This window comes from Impatiens glandulifera, chromosome 8, assembly GCF_907164915.1.
Source record: "Impatiens glandulifera chromosome 8, dImpGla2.1, whole genome shotgun sequence".
Taxonomy (NCBI): Eukaryota; Viridiplantae; Streptophyta; class Magnoliopsida; order Ericales; family Balsaminaceae; genus Impatiens; species Impatiens glandulifera.
The window spans coordinates 101,515-117,020 of record NC_061869.1 but is presented as its reverse complement, the minus strand read 5'-3'; the positions used below and the strand labels follow the sequence as shown (position 1 = coordinate 117,020).

At 35.2% G+C, this 15,506-nt stretch overlaps 2 protein-coding genes across 2 annotated transcripts; both read left to right on the top strand.

Annotated features, from left to right (window-relative positions):
* Nucleotides 1-6,232: 6,232 nt before the first annotated feature.
* On the top strand, nt 6,233-7,944 carry LOC124911560 (midasin-like). Its single transcript, XM_047452063.1, has 2 exons — nt 6,233-6,937; nt 7,273-7,944. Exons 1-2 carry the CDS (start codon nt 6,233-6,235, stop codon nt 7,942-7,944), a joined length of 1,377 nt encoding a protein of 458 aa, XP_047308019.1.
* Nucleotides 7,945-13,079: 5,135 nt separating this feature from the next.
* Nucleotides 13,080-15,107, top strand: LOC124911559. Its single transcript, XM_047452062.1, has 2 exons — nt 13,080-14,633; nt 14,748-15,107. Exons 1-2 carry the CDS (start codon nt 13,080-13,082, stop codon nt 15,105-15,107), a joined length of 1,914 nt encoding a protein of 637 aa, XP_047308018.1.
* The last annotated feature ends 399 nt before the right edge of the window (nt 15,108-15,506 follow it).

The window sequence follows — 15,506 nt, the reverse complement described above, 5'->3', positions numbered from 1 at the left end:
ACTCACCTCCAAAGCGATATCAATTAAAAATAAAAAAAAATATTAAGAATAATTTTAGCCTAAACTTTTTTAAAACATTTCATATATAAGATTAATAACTGTATATGGTGTAACATGTAGTACCAAAAAAAAATAAGGTGATAGAAAATTGTATTTTCTTCACTCACCACATATGAACAATTTTGATTCTTAATCCATTTTTTTTTTGATATATTATAACAAAACTTTATTAAAATCTGCAAGATCAATATCAAGATATCAAAGATTCAAAACTATGTTACCTAAATAAATAGAGATTAAAAAAGAAACAATAACAAATTTAATATTGGTCAAACAATTGTTTAAATCCTTGAACATTACTAAGCTGTTAAATTAGTCTTTAATATTTTTGTATTATCATAAGAATATTTTATATTTTAATATACATATATCATTAATTATTTATAAATTAGACTCAATCAATTATGATATACCTATTAAAAACATAAATTATAAAAGTAATTTTACAAATTATTTATTTATTTTTATTTTGAAAGTATGAAACTAGCCTAACTCTTATTTTATTTAAGACATTATTAATGATGTGGTTAACTTTCTTAATTAAAATAACAATAATAAATTAAATTCTTAACGTAAATCAATAATTATTAATAATAATTAAACTATATTGTAAATTTAAAAAAAGAAAGTAAATAATAAGAGATATAATAAAAATATCCCTCTTCATTAACCATCCAAATATTCTGTGGCCAAATCCTTATATCTCTGTTATTAATAAATAAAAAATAATGAATTTCAGGAAGCATAGAAAGCAAAGTGCTTAAAATTACTTCCTCAACTCGGTCCATGGAGCATGCACTTCCAAATTTCAATCAATTTGAAACTAAAGTCGATTTAGAGTTGGAATACTAATTGGAATTAAATATCGATTTAGAGTTGGAATACTAATTTGAATTAACTATTTCTACTTGGATTGGATTTTGACTTGGATAAAATACTCAAACAAAAATATAATCTCTAATAATTATGAGAAATAAGAAGGAATTTAAGAGAGAGAATTTGGAAGGATTTGATTAGCAAAAAAATAACAAAAAAAAATTTCTCTTCTCTCTCTTCACCTTTTATTTTTTTCGGCAGTGATGTAGTGACACATCATTCACTCTCACAAATTTTCTCTCCCTATCACTCCTTTAATTATATTATTTACTAGACTGTATTTCATTAAAATAGATTTTTCTTTTTTATCAATTAGTTCACAACCATTTTATTCGATAACAATTATTTTGTTTTTAAATTTTTTTTGAACTTAGTCCATTAAAGAGTTTGTATTAAAATATAATTATAGATAGTGTTTTTTTAAAAAAAATAAAATAAATAAATTTAGAATTACTAAATAGAGTCTTGAATGTTTCATCTTATACTTATTATTATAGATTAAATTAATGAATTATAACAAAAATATATTATTATTATTATCTTTTTTTAATAAAGTAGTTCATATTATTTAAAGAAAAAATACGATAATAAACATATTAATAAGTAATTAGTAAAATAAAATTAAGCAATGCGAATAAAAATAATCAAATTGTATTACCATACTGCCACAAAAATTGGAAACCCGATAAAAAAACATTAGGGGCCATAAAATAAATTTTTTATACTAATTATTTTTTTTAATAAAAATTAAATGCAAAATTATAATATATAACACTAAATCATGTCCCCTAAACCATTAATTTCAATTTTTATGTAGAAGATCATGATGTGATGGTAACAAATAAGAAGTTATAATGAAGATTTAAAAGGAAATAGGGGATTCAAAATTGAGAGGAATACTGAATACTCCGTAACTTATAAAGCTATTTTCTTATCCATTTAATGTTGTTCATATTCAACCTATATTTTTTATATTATTATTTTTATTCTTTATTTATCAATTAGTCAAAAAGTTAATAAAATTATGTCTACTTAATAGGTGTCTCAAAACATTAACTCACCATTTACATTCAAATGTGAAATTTAACTAGAATAATATTTTCAATAAAAATTATAAAACATTTTTTTATCTATACTTAGACATAAATCTAAATAATAATAAAACATGTTTTTTCTGTCTTGCATAAACAATAAATTTTGAATGGAATATAATATGAAATATATTACATAAATAATTTAAAATTTATTACCAATAAGTTTAATTTCAGGTTAAAAAAAATGTTAAACAGTGGAACACATATATTTAAGGGACAAGTCTTTATCAATTCATATCAAATTAAACGATTTAAACTGCATTACTTGCCTTGGTCTGTTTGCATTTTCGAGAAAATAATCAGGAATACTTTTTCTTAAGCTTTTCACGTGTTTCAATGATGCATGACAGTGCATACTCTGTTTGATTCTCTATCCGGTCCAAATTGTCTTTTAATTTTTACTTTTTTGCTTTTTCATGGGGAGGTATCTAACTGCTAGATAGCGTTTGTTACGCAGTATTAATTATATAGGTATAATTTGTAAGAGGTATAAATTGTAAGTAGGTATTAGAAGGTATAAATTATATATATTATTTGTGTTTGGTTAGAAGTATAAATTATATAAATTTATTATTTTGTGTTTGGTTGGTAGTATAAAAAAAATAGTAAAGAAGGTAAATGAATATTTTATCCTTATATTTATATAAATTATTTATTTTAATATTTATTTTATAGGTAATTTGTATTATTATTTATATTGAAATTATATAGTTTACATTATTTTATATATAATTTCTTATAATTTAACTTATATAATTAGATAAATAAAATTTATTTATATATTAATTAATATTTAATATTTCTTTTTAAAATTGTTGTATTATTAAAAATATTTGTATAATTGAAAAATATTAATTGTTTATTTAAAAGAAAATATTAATAATTTTATAAAAAATAATATTTGTAATTAAATAGTATAATTATAAATTAGTTTAAAAAAATAATTTATATAGATATAAGTTGTATTAATAATAATAATATCGTTAATTTATGTAACTAAATATTATTTATTAATAATGTAATAAAATTTTATTTTATAAATGAATGGTATATTTTAATTAACCTTATTAGTTTTTAAAAATAATTATTACATTTTATATCACATTTAAGTAATTAAGTATTTATTATTATTATTTAAATTATAAAATTAAACATCGTTAAATATAAATAATATTATATTTTTTTATTATTATATTTTAAAATATAATAAAGAAATTATAATTTTAATAATTATATAAAGTTAGAGGGTTAATGAGGAATTATATTTTATAGATGCTTATACCTTTTTGTAACAGGTTTGTAACAGGTTGTAATAGGTACAAGATTATACCTCATTTAATGTATAAATTATATCTTAAGGCTATGTTTGGTATAAGGGATAACACTGTAGATATTGTATAATTGTATATACAGTAAATTAAGTTAGCTGTTTGGTTGAATAATTTTTATATATACAGTAATTTTAAGGTATAATTTATACATTAAATGAGGTATAATCTTGTACCGTTTCGCTACGGACTTACCGTTTCACTACGGACTTACCGTTTCGCTAAGTAGTACCTCGCGATTCGCTAAGTATCAAGATTTTTTGTTATTTATAGTTAATCATGAACTTCATTTGACAATGTATCTACATCACTTCATGGTTATGAAGAGAACCTATGTTAACAAAACAAACCTTCTAATTTTACATTGGAAACATTTAGATTCTTCAGAAAATGCCTTTGAAGAATCTATCATTGACCTCCAGATAAGCAAAGATTGGCTGACTTTAATTTCGTTAGTCGTTAAGCTAAAGAAATAAATTTTAAACAATTTTCTCTTATCTGGAGTTCAACGATAGCTTCTTCAAAGACTTTTTCTGAAGAATCTAAATGTTTCCATGTAAAATTATAGGGTTTGTTTTGTTAACACATGTTCTTTTCAAAACCATGACTTTGTTGTTGATACCTTGTCAAACGAGATAGATTACCTATGAAACCAATAAATTTTTTTGTACTTGACGATTCGCTAAGTACTACGAGCTCCAGCTAGGAGAATGGTTTGAATTCGATTCCGTTATTAAACAAATATAGTAGCGAAAACGTATTCAAACTATCTTCTCTTAGCTGGAGCTCGTTGACCTCGCGATTCGCTAAGTACCTCCCGATTCGCTAAGTACCTCCCGATTCGCTAAGTGCCTCCCGATTCGCTAAGTGTCTCCCGATTCGCTAAGTGCCTCCCGATTCGCTAAGTGCCTCCCGATTCGCGAAGTACCTCTCGATTCGCTAAGTACCTCCCGACTCGCTACGAAAGTTGAAGAGACGCGCGTACGACCACGCGCTAGACCTTATATATTCAAAAATTTCAGAACATTTCATTTCAACCGCCCCGACTGTCTCTCTCTAACCCATTTTCTCTTCACTGAATCTTGTCAAGGCCGATCATTTCTTCTTTCTTCTCGTTCGTCATTAAGGTTTGTTCATTTTTCTCCCCGACTATCATTTTCTGCTTTTTTGTTCATGGGTTTCGGTTTTATTTGTTAAGTGTAATGTTAAGTGTTTCTGTTCAGTATATTTTTTTGCCATTAGGGTTTCTGTTCAGTATATTTTTTTGCCATTAGGGTTTCGCTAGGTACCTCCCGATTCGGTAAGTACCTAGCGATTCGCTAAATACCTAGTGGTGGCCGATCATTTTCTGGTTTTTTGTTTATGGATTTTGGTCTTTGCATGTTAAGTTTAGTTGTTTGTTTCAGATTTTTTGTTTAAGGTTTTTGCATGTTAAGTTTTATTGTTTGTTTCTGATTAGTTATGTATGGTTAATGTTGTCTTATGTTCAGTTAACGGTTTCGCTAGGTACCTCTCGATTCGCTAAGTACTTAGCGATTCGCTAAGTACCTCCCGATTCGCTAAGTACCTAGCGATTCGCTAAGTACCTCCCGATTCGCTAAGTTCTTACGCTGTATGTGTTTGATGATGTTGTTTCCTTTTGTAGATGGCAGAAACAACTGTTACTGAGTTTCCCGGTCGGATTTCGTGGAAAAGTGCCCTCACCCTGAAGAAGATTGTTAATAAGTTTGATGAAATGGATCTTCTGGAGAGTGTGTACAATACCCAGTTCAGATCATTATTCACAACCCCCCTCTTGCAGTTCTCAGGAACTATTGTACATCATATGTTGATGAGGAGGTTAAGCTCAAACTCCAAGGAGATAACTTTCATGGTGAATGGGCACAAGATTGTATTTGGTATGAAGGAGTATGCGTTGGTTACCGGCCTATGTTTTGGCATTTATCCTGAGTTGGAACAAGAAAAATTGCGCTGTTGTCCACCTCTCTCGGTGAAATACTTTAAAGGGAGCATGAGTCTGAAAATGTGCGACTTCGAGAAAGCTTTTTTTCAAATGCAAAGACAAGGAAGATGCATTCAAGATGGGGCTGGTATGCCTGATTTGTCAGTACCTATTCACATTTGATCCAAAAAGAGTTATATTTCCAAAAATACTCAACATGGTGGAAGACAAGGACACTTTCCTCCAATATCCATGGGGGAAGGTCACCTTTAGAGCCACCCTCAAGGGTTTAAACAAGAACATGAAACATCTCAGTACCTCATATTTTGACAAGAAGGAGAAGGCTGAAGATCCTTATGCTCCTTTTGCATATAACATCTATGGGTTCGCATTGGCACTTCAAGTGTGGACGTATGAGGTCATCGAAAACTTTATCCCTAAATTCGCCAGAAGGAATTAGATTAATGACCCTCTACGCCCAAGGTTGTTACTCTATCATTCCAACAGGAAAAACACATCGATCGAGGTAAAGACTGCCCTAGAGAACACGGATGTGACTGAGATGGAAGAGTCCTCCATGGAGAAGAGGTTATACAGTGGTGATGTATTTGAGCAAATCGACGAGACAACTGATGATTTTTTTGAGGGATTTACTGATGGGAAGGTAATAAAAGATGATTTTGATGAAGATGAAGATGAAGATGAAGAAAGTGAACATGAAGAAGTTACTCTGAATCCCCCCAAACTTGCCACGAGGAAGAGAAATGCTGATGCTACTCTTAAAGAAGCAGCCAACTTGAAGAAGAAGCTTGCTTATGAATCGATTCCGGCCCGCATTCTTACTCCCCCCTCCGCGACCTCAAGTTAGTACTTGTCGATTCACTAAGTTTGTACTGACCAGAATTTTGCCTATTTTGTAGGAGATGATAGCGATGCAGGATACTGTGGGGGATGATGAGAAGGTGAATGATGGGAATGATGGGAAGAAAGACGATGTAAAGGAGGACAATGAGAATGTGGAGGACGAACAGAAGGTGGAGAACGATGAGAATGTGGATGATGATGAGAAGATGGATGAGGCTAAGGTTGAGAACGATGAGAAGGTGGATGATGATGAGAAGATGGATGAGGCTAAGGTTGAGAACGATGAGAAGGTGGATGATGATGAGAAGATGGATGAGGCTAAGGTGGAGGACGGTGAGATGATGGAGGATGAACGAAAAGAGAACGATGCGAAGGTGGAGGACGTAAAGATGGAGGATGAGGCTAAAGTGGAGGACGGTGAGAAGCTGGATGGTGTGGCTAAGGTGGATGATGTGGAGGTTGATCTGAAACTGAAGGTGAAGGATGAGAAGAGTGTGGATGTGAAGACACAGACAAATGAGGAAATTATGGGAGGAGATGACAATGATGACAATGATGATTTCCAGTTATACAAAACTCCTCCTAAAGGAAATTATGGGAGGAGAGTGAGGAAGCCGAAAAAAGATGACTCGTACACCAACCCTTTCTTGTCAAAAATGCCCAAGACAAAGGATCCAATGAAAGTGAATCACCTTCAAAAATTTGAAGATGAGCTGCTGGATAAAGTAAAGGCGTGGTTGGATGATCCACAAACCGATAATTTGACAACGGATGTACATACTTGCCAAGCAAAGAAGGATGTGTTTGTTAGAGTTTTAACAAGGTTGACATGGCTTGAAGACACTATAAGTCGTGCAAATCAATTCATTATTCATTAATACTCATCGTTTCGCCAAGTACTTATCGATTCGCTAAGTACTTATCGATTCGCCAAGTACTTATCGATTCGCCAAGTACTTGTCGTTTCGCTAAGTACTTGTCGTTTCGCCAAGTACTTGTCGATTCGCTAAGTACCTCTCGTTTCGCTAAGTACTCTTCGTTTCGCTAAGTACTTAGTCAATGTTGTTTGATATATACTGAATGTATGTTGTATGCTCCCATTGTGCAGGAAATCGATGCATTCTGCCATCTTTTGCGGAAAAGGATTTCCTACTATCCCAAGACATATAAAAATTCACATGTGGCAATTGAGGATTGCTTATTGGCGGACAGAATCAGGCGAGAGCACAGGACTTTTATTAAGGATCCTGCTAACTATCCAGTCGCCGAATTCAAAGACTATTACATGGCATCACCACATAGATATATGCCAGAATGGTCAACAATTGACGATGTCTACATGCCTGTGAACATTAACCAGAAACACTGGATTTTGTGTGTAGCACGTCTTCAAAAGTACCGCATTGACGTGTACGACTGTGATGCATATCTTTATAAGAATCTTGATCCTTATTTGAAACCCTTCTGCGACATGATTCCATATATATTCGCAAAGACAATCACTCCTGATGAGAGGGTAAGATATCCTAAATTCAACTTCGAAGGCCCCATCCAACCAATGACTTACAAACGGTTACCACACCCCAAAGTGAAAACCGCTGCAGATAAGGTTGGAGAAGTCCCACGGGCAACAGAGAGCGGGGACTGTGGGGTCTTCACGCTAATGTATATGGAACACTTGACCGCTAATCAACCCGTGCACAATGTGACCTCAAAAAACATGGGGTTTTTTAGGCAGAAGATGGCGGTCCGGTTATTCCATCAGATTATGGAACCTTAGTTTAAACATTATTTTGTGTAAATTGGATAACTTATTTTGATGTATTGTAAACCTTGATGAATATTTTGGAAGTTGGATGATAACTTATTCGCTAAGTACTCTTCGTTTCGCTAAGTACTCTTCGTTTTGCTAAGTTATTACTTGTCGTTTCCCTACTCATATACTACTACTAGAACATACAACATAAACTTTAAACCTGAATTAACAACATAGTATCTTACGCATAGTATCTTACCAGTACCATAGTTCAATTAACAACATATATTACAACATAGTATCTATCAAGCTAAAGGTTCATATTGTTGAGATGATGAGTCATGCTGCTTAGATGATGAAGCTCGTGCAGTAGATGGTGCAGGCATCACTACTTTGCATGTTGCCCTATTATGTCCAAGCCTAGCACATGAGCTGCATCGTCTCGGGACCTTACGGACCTCACCCTGGGATGACCTACGCTTTGTTTGTGGTCTGCCTTTCTTAACCTTCACATTTGGTTTAAGACACGAACGTTGCTTGATATGTTCGGGAACATCCCAATTTTCTTCATCACCGGGAGGATAACATGTCTCGGCATATGAATTTATCCAACACTCAGTTGTGTAATACCTGTGTGCAGGGAAAATATAACGAATTATTAACTGGTTAAAATGAACACGTGAGCTAAATATTAATACCTTGAACATAAGTCATAAGAAACCAAATTCCGACTACGGGCAGCAGCCATTGCATGCGTACAAGGAAGACCCGAAACTTCGAATACTCTACAAGTGCAGTTCATGTCTTTCAAATTGACTTTGAAATGGGACTGATTGTCATGCACATAAAACTCGAATCGGTTAAGCGATTGGACTGTATAGAATCTGGCCTTCTCGAATCCCTCACGTAACACCTTCTCATAATTTGGAGATAAAACTTCTTCGTGATTATACGCTCTTTCTCTTCTATCGTTAAACCAATGTTGTATTGTGAATCTTAAATACTCAACCATTTCTGAAATGGGATACTTTCTGGCTTCCCTGCTCTGACTATTGAAACTCTCAACATAATTGCTTGTGAGTTGATTGTATCGCTTACCGGGAAAAAATGCTCTACTCCATCTTTGGAACCCAATTTCTTCCAAATAGGCAGTAATCTTGTGATCTTTAACCTTGATCTTCTCAAACCACCGATTAAATTCGTGGACAGTGTACGCCCTTGAAGCCGAATCAAACTCCGCATGACACTTATCACTTTTGAATTTGGCCACAATATTCGTCTTTATGTGATATGTGCACGCACCGTGGTCTGCTTCTGGGAAAACAGCACACAAGGCATTAGCGATGCTTGGGTGTCTGTCGGATACGAAGACGAGATCATCAACTAATCCAATTGCGTCTCTCAGTTTTTGCATGAAATAAGTCCAGGAGTTATTATTCTCTGAATCAATAACGCCGAATGCGACAGGATATAGTTGCTCATTCGCATCCAATGCAATAGCCACCAATAATTGACCACCCACCTTGTGCTTAAGAAAACTAGCATCAACACATAATACAGGACGGCAAAAGGATTTGAAACCCCTAATTGAGAGGCCTAGGGACATGAACATATACTTGAAGTGGCCGAGCTCGTCTGTCTGTATGTCGGTTATGGTACCAGAATTACACTTCTCCAACATGTAAAGGTATGATGGCAGTATTCCATAGGAATCCTCTACCGTTCCTCGCATTGCTATTAAAGCATTTTCCCTTGCCCTCCATGCCTTATTATAAGTCAAAAATATCCCATAAGTTGTCTGCATGTCTTCAATTATTTTCTTAGGCAAGTGGTTATGATGATGGTCCATGTACTTGCTCTTCACGCACTGCCCAATAACCCATGCTGGTGTTTGCATTTTTTTCTTGGGCCTCGACAAAACTGAGCATGAGTGTTGTTGCTCAAATGTCCGGATCTCAAACATCTCAGAAAACTTACCTTTCACAGCCCGCAAGCTCCACTTGCATGCCTCATCCAAACATTTGAGTTTCCAAAGATTTTTTCTTGACTTCTCCACTTTGAATTCAAAATGATTGGCCATCGCATACTTATATAGAGCAAGTTGAAGTTCTTTTTTATTTTCAAACAACGAACCGACTTCCAATACGGTTTCACTAGTTAATGCCATCGCAAATGTGGGGTCTGGCGGTGATGTGTCTGTCGGGTCTGTCGATGGTGTACCCATTGAAGATCGTCTTGCACTAGATGGTGTACCCATTGATGATCTTCTAGCACTTATTGGTGTACCATTTGATGCCTTTCTTGCACTAGTTGGTGTACCCAATGATGATCTTCTTGCACTTGGTTGTATAGGTATTGATGCTTTTTCACCACTATTAACATGCAAGTCCTGAGTAAGTGGGATGTGAGGCAAAGAGGTTTCTCCGGCTTCATTTTGACTTTCAACAAAGAATTCCAAGGGTACAACAGGTGGAACAAATTTCTGAGTAAGTTGTGGTGGTAGTATACTTTCTTGAGTTGGGTATGTAAGTAGTGGTATCTTTTCTTTAGTAAACGCTGACTTCTCCACTACAGATACACACAATGGTGACACTGTTCGACCCAAAATCAAGCGTGATAGATATGTGTTCAAATCCCCATCATTATCAATAAAAACAGGTTTTGGATTTCTGATATTCGGAATATCATACTTCACTTGGAGCACTAAATCGTATGTTGATATCTGGAGATTAAGTCTATCGTAGAGTATATCAAGTAATTCAGCATAACGAGTACTTTGGGGTAGATCAAATGTTTTGATTGAAGATGCATCAAAATACAGTATTCCATCAGCATCAAGTTTCCACTCTCCATTATAGAAAACGAAAACTTCAGCTGCAATAAAAAAACATGATTTGATTTAGAGACGGATAATTAATACTTCGCGAATCACTAGGAACTTAGCGAAACGGGGAGGCCTTCGCGAAGCGTAAGGCATTTAGCGAAACGGGAAGGCCTTCGCGAATCGTAAGGCACTTAGCGAAACGGGAAGTAAACCCTAATCAATCTTAGAAACCGAACATCAATAAAACATGCTTAAAATAGACGTACCTATTGGAATAGTGCTCGTGCACGTCGTCGAGCTCATAGTGGATTTCGAACGAACCGTCGCCGCCGAGATCTCCGACGAGTTCGCCGCCGCCGCCGCCGGAGTTTAGAGAGAAGGAGGAGAAGAGCGGGAAGAGAGAGAAGGAGAAGAAAAGAAATGAAAAAAAGGTACGGAGGTTATATTAAATAGTAAGGGTAATCTGGACATTTCACATATCGTCACTTCGCGAAACGCTAAGTCACTTAGCGTTTCGCGACAAGGGCAAAATCGTCCAAAAAAAATAAAATCACCACGAACGCAATAAAATTATCAACTTACCATCAGATCAAATAACCTCATCTTTGAGGTTATTTGATCAAATTTCCCCATCTTTTAATGTACTTCATATATTTCCATCAATTAAAGTCTATATCTATCTGTTTATATACCAACAATTTTTATTTTGGGAAGGACATGAAATCTTTAGTTATATTGCGTGGTCGATTATACAATTATTTACTCTGTTTGTGAGTTGTACTAATGAATGGACCATTTACAAAGTTGTAGTTTTGTAACTAAAAATAAAAAGGGTGGTTAATGTGCATATGCAAAAGATTATGTCTAAATGAATGAAAAAAATAGAAAGTATCTCGTGTCAATATCCTAATAAAACGAGTGCTTAGTATGTGATATTGAGATTTCAATATATATTTTATTTTAGTCTTCATTTTTTTTAATTCTTACCCTATATCATATGTCATCATATATAAGTTGTAACAGTTTGACATGGATGAGATAGTGACATCTTTTATCTGCTTACTTCAATATGAAAATCCAAGTTAGATGGTTTAATGCTTAATTTGAAGTTTGATATATCATTTTTACAATTTTTTATTAGAATTAATATAATTTTATCAATTTTTTCTTCTTATTTATTTTATCTTTATATTTTGAGTCAATTAAATATAATTCTTTTTTTAATACAAATAAATATGAAGTTAAAAAATTGAATATTTATATTATTATATATAGAAGCAAATAAAATAAATTTAAGAATAAATTAAATTTGGTTAATTAGCGGCGAGAATCGACACGCCTCCTCTCCTCTATCAGGTTAGGGTTTAACTTTGGGATTTAACTTTGGGATTTAACTTTTACACTTGTTTATGATTATGATTGATTCTTCTTTCTGTTTTTTAAAATCCAAGTATCTCTGTCCGGGCATTTTTAAGGTCGAAAGTGGAGAGCAATGGAAATGAATTTATCTTTGATGCAAGAGAAGGAAAGTGGCGCATCTGCTTCGCTTTCTCCGCCGATCGTAAATACTGCAGTTATTAACACTTGTTCAAACGCCGTAATGAGCACAGGAGTCGTCACATCCATAGTCAGCAGCGGCAATCTGAGTGGGAAGAAGAAGAGTGGACGGCCAAGGAAGTACTACGCCAACGTTAATTTGAGGATTCCGGTTGTGTCGCCGTCGCTCAAACGGATTTACATTAACATCGCCGAAGTCGGAGTTCTCTCCCAAACGAGGTCGAGGACGGCCTGTTGGTTCCGTTAACTGGCAAGTACTTGATTCTTAAGGTAAGTTAATCCTTATTGAAGATCGTAATGATTCATTATCAGGCAGTAAATGCGATCATTGTTTATGTATTTTTCCTGAGAGAGATATTGTTACATGTAGCTAGTAATTTCAGTATAATTGTATGACAGTTATGTTTGTTGTGTGTGTTGTGTTCATGATAAGTTTAGACAGTTACACAAGTTAGAAGTTAGTAACTGTTTGTGTAGTGGGCAGTTTGTGTAATGGGTAGTTATGAAAAGTAGTTATGTAACTGTAAAACTGTAATGTTTGGGTATAACAATCCCAAATCTCTTTATCAATATTATGGAAAATCTTAAAGGTTGTTATGTACCTTTTCTTCTTCTTCTTGGCTGTTAATAAATTGACAGATCCTTCCTTCTTCTTCAGATCTCTTCTTCTTCTTCAAAAACACTGCTTCCGCTGCCCTAAATCATAAAACCACAAAATTCAATAATTTGTCAAACCCTAACCTGTAACATCTTGGTATCAGAGCCATACAATCCTACCATGGTGGAAACCCGACAACAGTCAGAGATTGATGCCCTTCGTGCTTCCATCGAAACGTTAACTGCCTCCTTTCTTGATGTGAACACTAGAATGGATCGTAGATTGGACACTATTGAAACTCGTATGAAGGCCACTGAAGAACAAATTCATATTCTTGGCCAAGAAAATCGCCATAGGGGACATGAGGGTAATGGCCGTCAGAACCCTCCACGTGATAGAAACGTTCGACATATTCCTCCAACCCGACTCACCAAAGTCGACTTTCCTCGATTTGATGGAACCGAAGTGGAAGGTTGGCTCATATCTGCAGAACAATTTTTCCGCGTTGATAAGACAGAGGATGAAACCAAAACAGACATTGCTCCAATCCATTTTACGGGCAACGCCAGAATGTGGTACGGTTCCTATTTGCAGCAACGCAATCATCGGGAAATCTTGACGTGGGAAGTGTTCAGAAGGGATCTACTAGCACATTTTGGTCCCTCTATGTATGACACCCCCATGAGACAGATTATGCATCTGCGACAGAATGAGGAATCAGTCATGTATTACAATCAACAATATATAAATATTTCCCAGAAATTGCTTAACCTTCCCGGGGAGTACGTGATAGAATGTTACCTGGCGGGTCTGAACGAGGAAATTGCAGATGCTGTCAAACTTAGAAATCCAGAAACTTTGAACGAGTCTATGTCGATGGCCAAAGCCCAAGAATCAATATACAGATCCCTGTGGAGCAGAGGACACTTGTATAGTAAATCAGCCCCTTTACTGCCCAAACCAGTCGGGCCAAGTACCAACCGAACTTCTTTTTCGGGCATTCCTCATGCATCTTCTTCTGGCGGGAATGAGGGCTCGATGAAACAATTAGAACCTGCTGTATTTGACGAGAAAAGGAGAAAAGGCCTTTGTTACAAATGTGATCAGAAATGGGAACCAAACCACAAGTGTAAAACAAAGTTGTTCATGATCTCGGCTAATGAGGAAGAAGCCTTACCAGATGTCCAATTGGTTCAAGAAACGGTTGTTGACGATCCTTCATTGTTGCAGCCCAATTCAGTGGAGGAGCCTGCCATTTCTCTACATGCCTTAACCGGTTCCAAGAATTTCCAAACTCTCCAGATCCGGGGCAAGATTGGGAGTCTGCCGGTAGTGATCCTTATCGACACAGGCAGCACTCACAACTTCATTAACAGCAAGATACTAAGAAATATAGGCCACGAGGCTATGAAAACTCAAGTGTTGTCGGTAAAAGTGGCAGACGGTTCAACCCTGTTTTGTTCCAGCGTTTGCAAAAACCTGAAATGGTCCATGGAAGGTAAAGATTATCAAGCGGATATGAAAGTTCTTACTATGACAGGTTATGATATGGTGTTGGGCATAGAGTGGTTAATTACTTTAGGCACTTCAGCCTGGAATTTTGAAAAACTTACATTTTCTTTTGAAATGGAGGGTGCAACTATTACCTTGCAAGGGATACCCCAAACACAAATTAATCTTATAGAGGGTCACCAGTTGGAGAAATTGTTAAGGAAGGGCAGCCTGGCTGCCATGGTACAAGCAAAAACAGAGAATGAAGCCCAGTTCTTTGCACTTATCACAAGAGCCTAGGAAGAGGTTTCTGAAGATCTTCAGGGGTTGCTTGATGATTTTAGTACTCTGTTCCAGCAACCGGATGGCTTACCACCTACAAAAGAGCACGATCATCGGATCCCACTAAAGGAAGGCACCGAAGTTGTGTGCTTACACCCTTATCGCTACCCGGCCCTGCAGAAATCAGAAATTGAGAACTTAATCAATGATATGCTGGAAAGGGGAATAATTAGAAAAAGTCACAGTTCGTTCGCTGCTCCCGTGGTGTTGATCAGAAAAAAAGACTTATCTTGGAGGATGTGTATCGATTATAGGAGGTTGAACTCAGCCACCATTAAAGACAAGTTTCCGATTCCGGTGATAGAAGAACTGATGGAGGAGCTGCATGGATCCAAGGTTTTTTCCAAACTGGATTTGAAATCTGGTTTTCACTAAATACGAATGTACCCGGAAGACTGCCATAAGACTGCGTTCCGAACTCATGAGGGCTTGTATGAGTTCCTGGTGATGCCATTTGGCTTAACAAATGCACCTTCCACCTTCCAAAGTTTGATGAATGATGTGTTGAAGCCATTTCTAAGGAAATCTGTGTTGGTTTTCTTTGATGATATTCTGGTTTACAGTTCAAACTGGAAGGAGCATATATTTCATCTGAGACAAGTATTACTTATATTACAACAACATCAATTAGTTTTAAATAAAGGGAAGTGCAGTTTTGGCTGTAATCAAATTGCATACCTGGGACACATTTTGGATGAAAATGGAATAGCTGCAGATCTGGAGAAATTGGAAGCAATGAGCGCATGGCCCGTTCCACAATCACCAAAACAACTC

Coding starts and splice junctions, on each gene's coding strand:
- LOC124911560 (XM_047452063.1), top strand. CDS start 6,233: ATGCAGGATACTGTGGGGGATGATGAGAAGGTGAATGATGGGAATGAT. Junction 6,938..7,272: donor CCGATAATTTGACAACGGAT/GTACATACTTGC, acceptor CCCATTGTGCAG/GAAATCGATGCATTCTGCCA.
- LOC124911559 (XM_047452062.1), top strand. CDS start 13,080: ATGGTGGAAACCCGACAACAGTCAGAGATTGATGCCCTTCGTGCTTCC. Junction 14,634..14,747: donor AGGGCAGCCTGGCTGCCATG/GTACAAGCAAAA, acceptor ACTCTGTTCCAG/CAACCGGATGGCTTACCACC.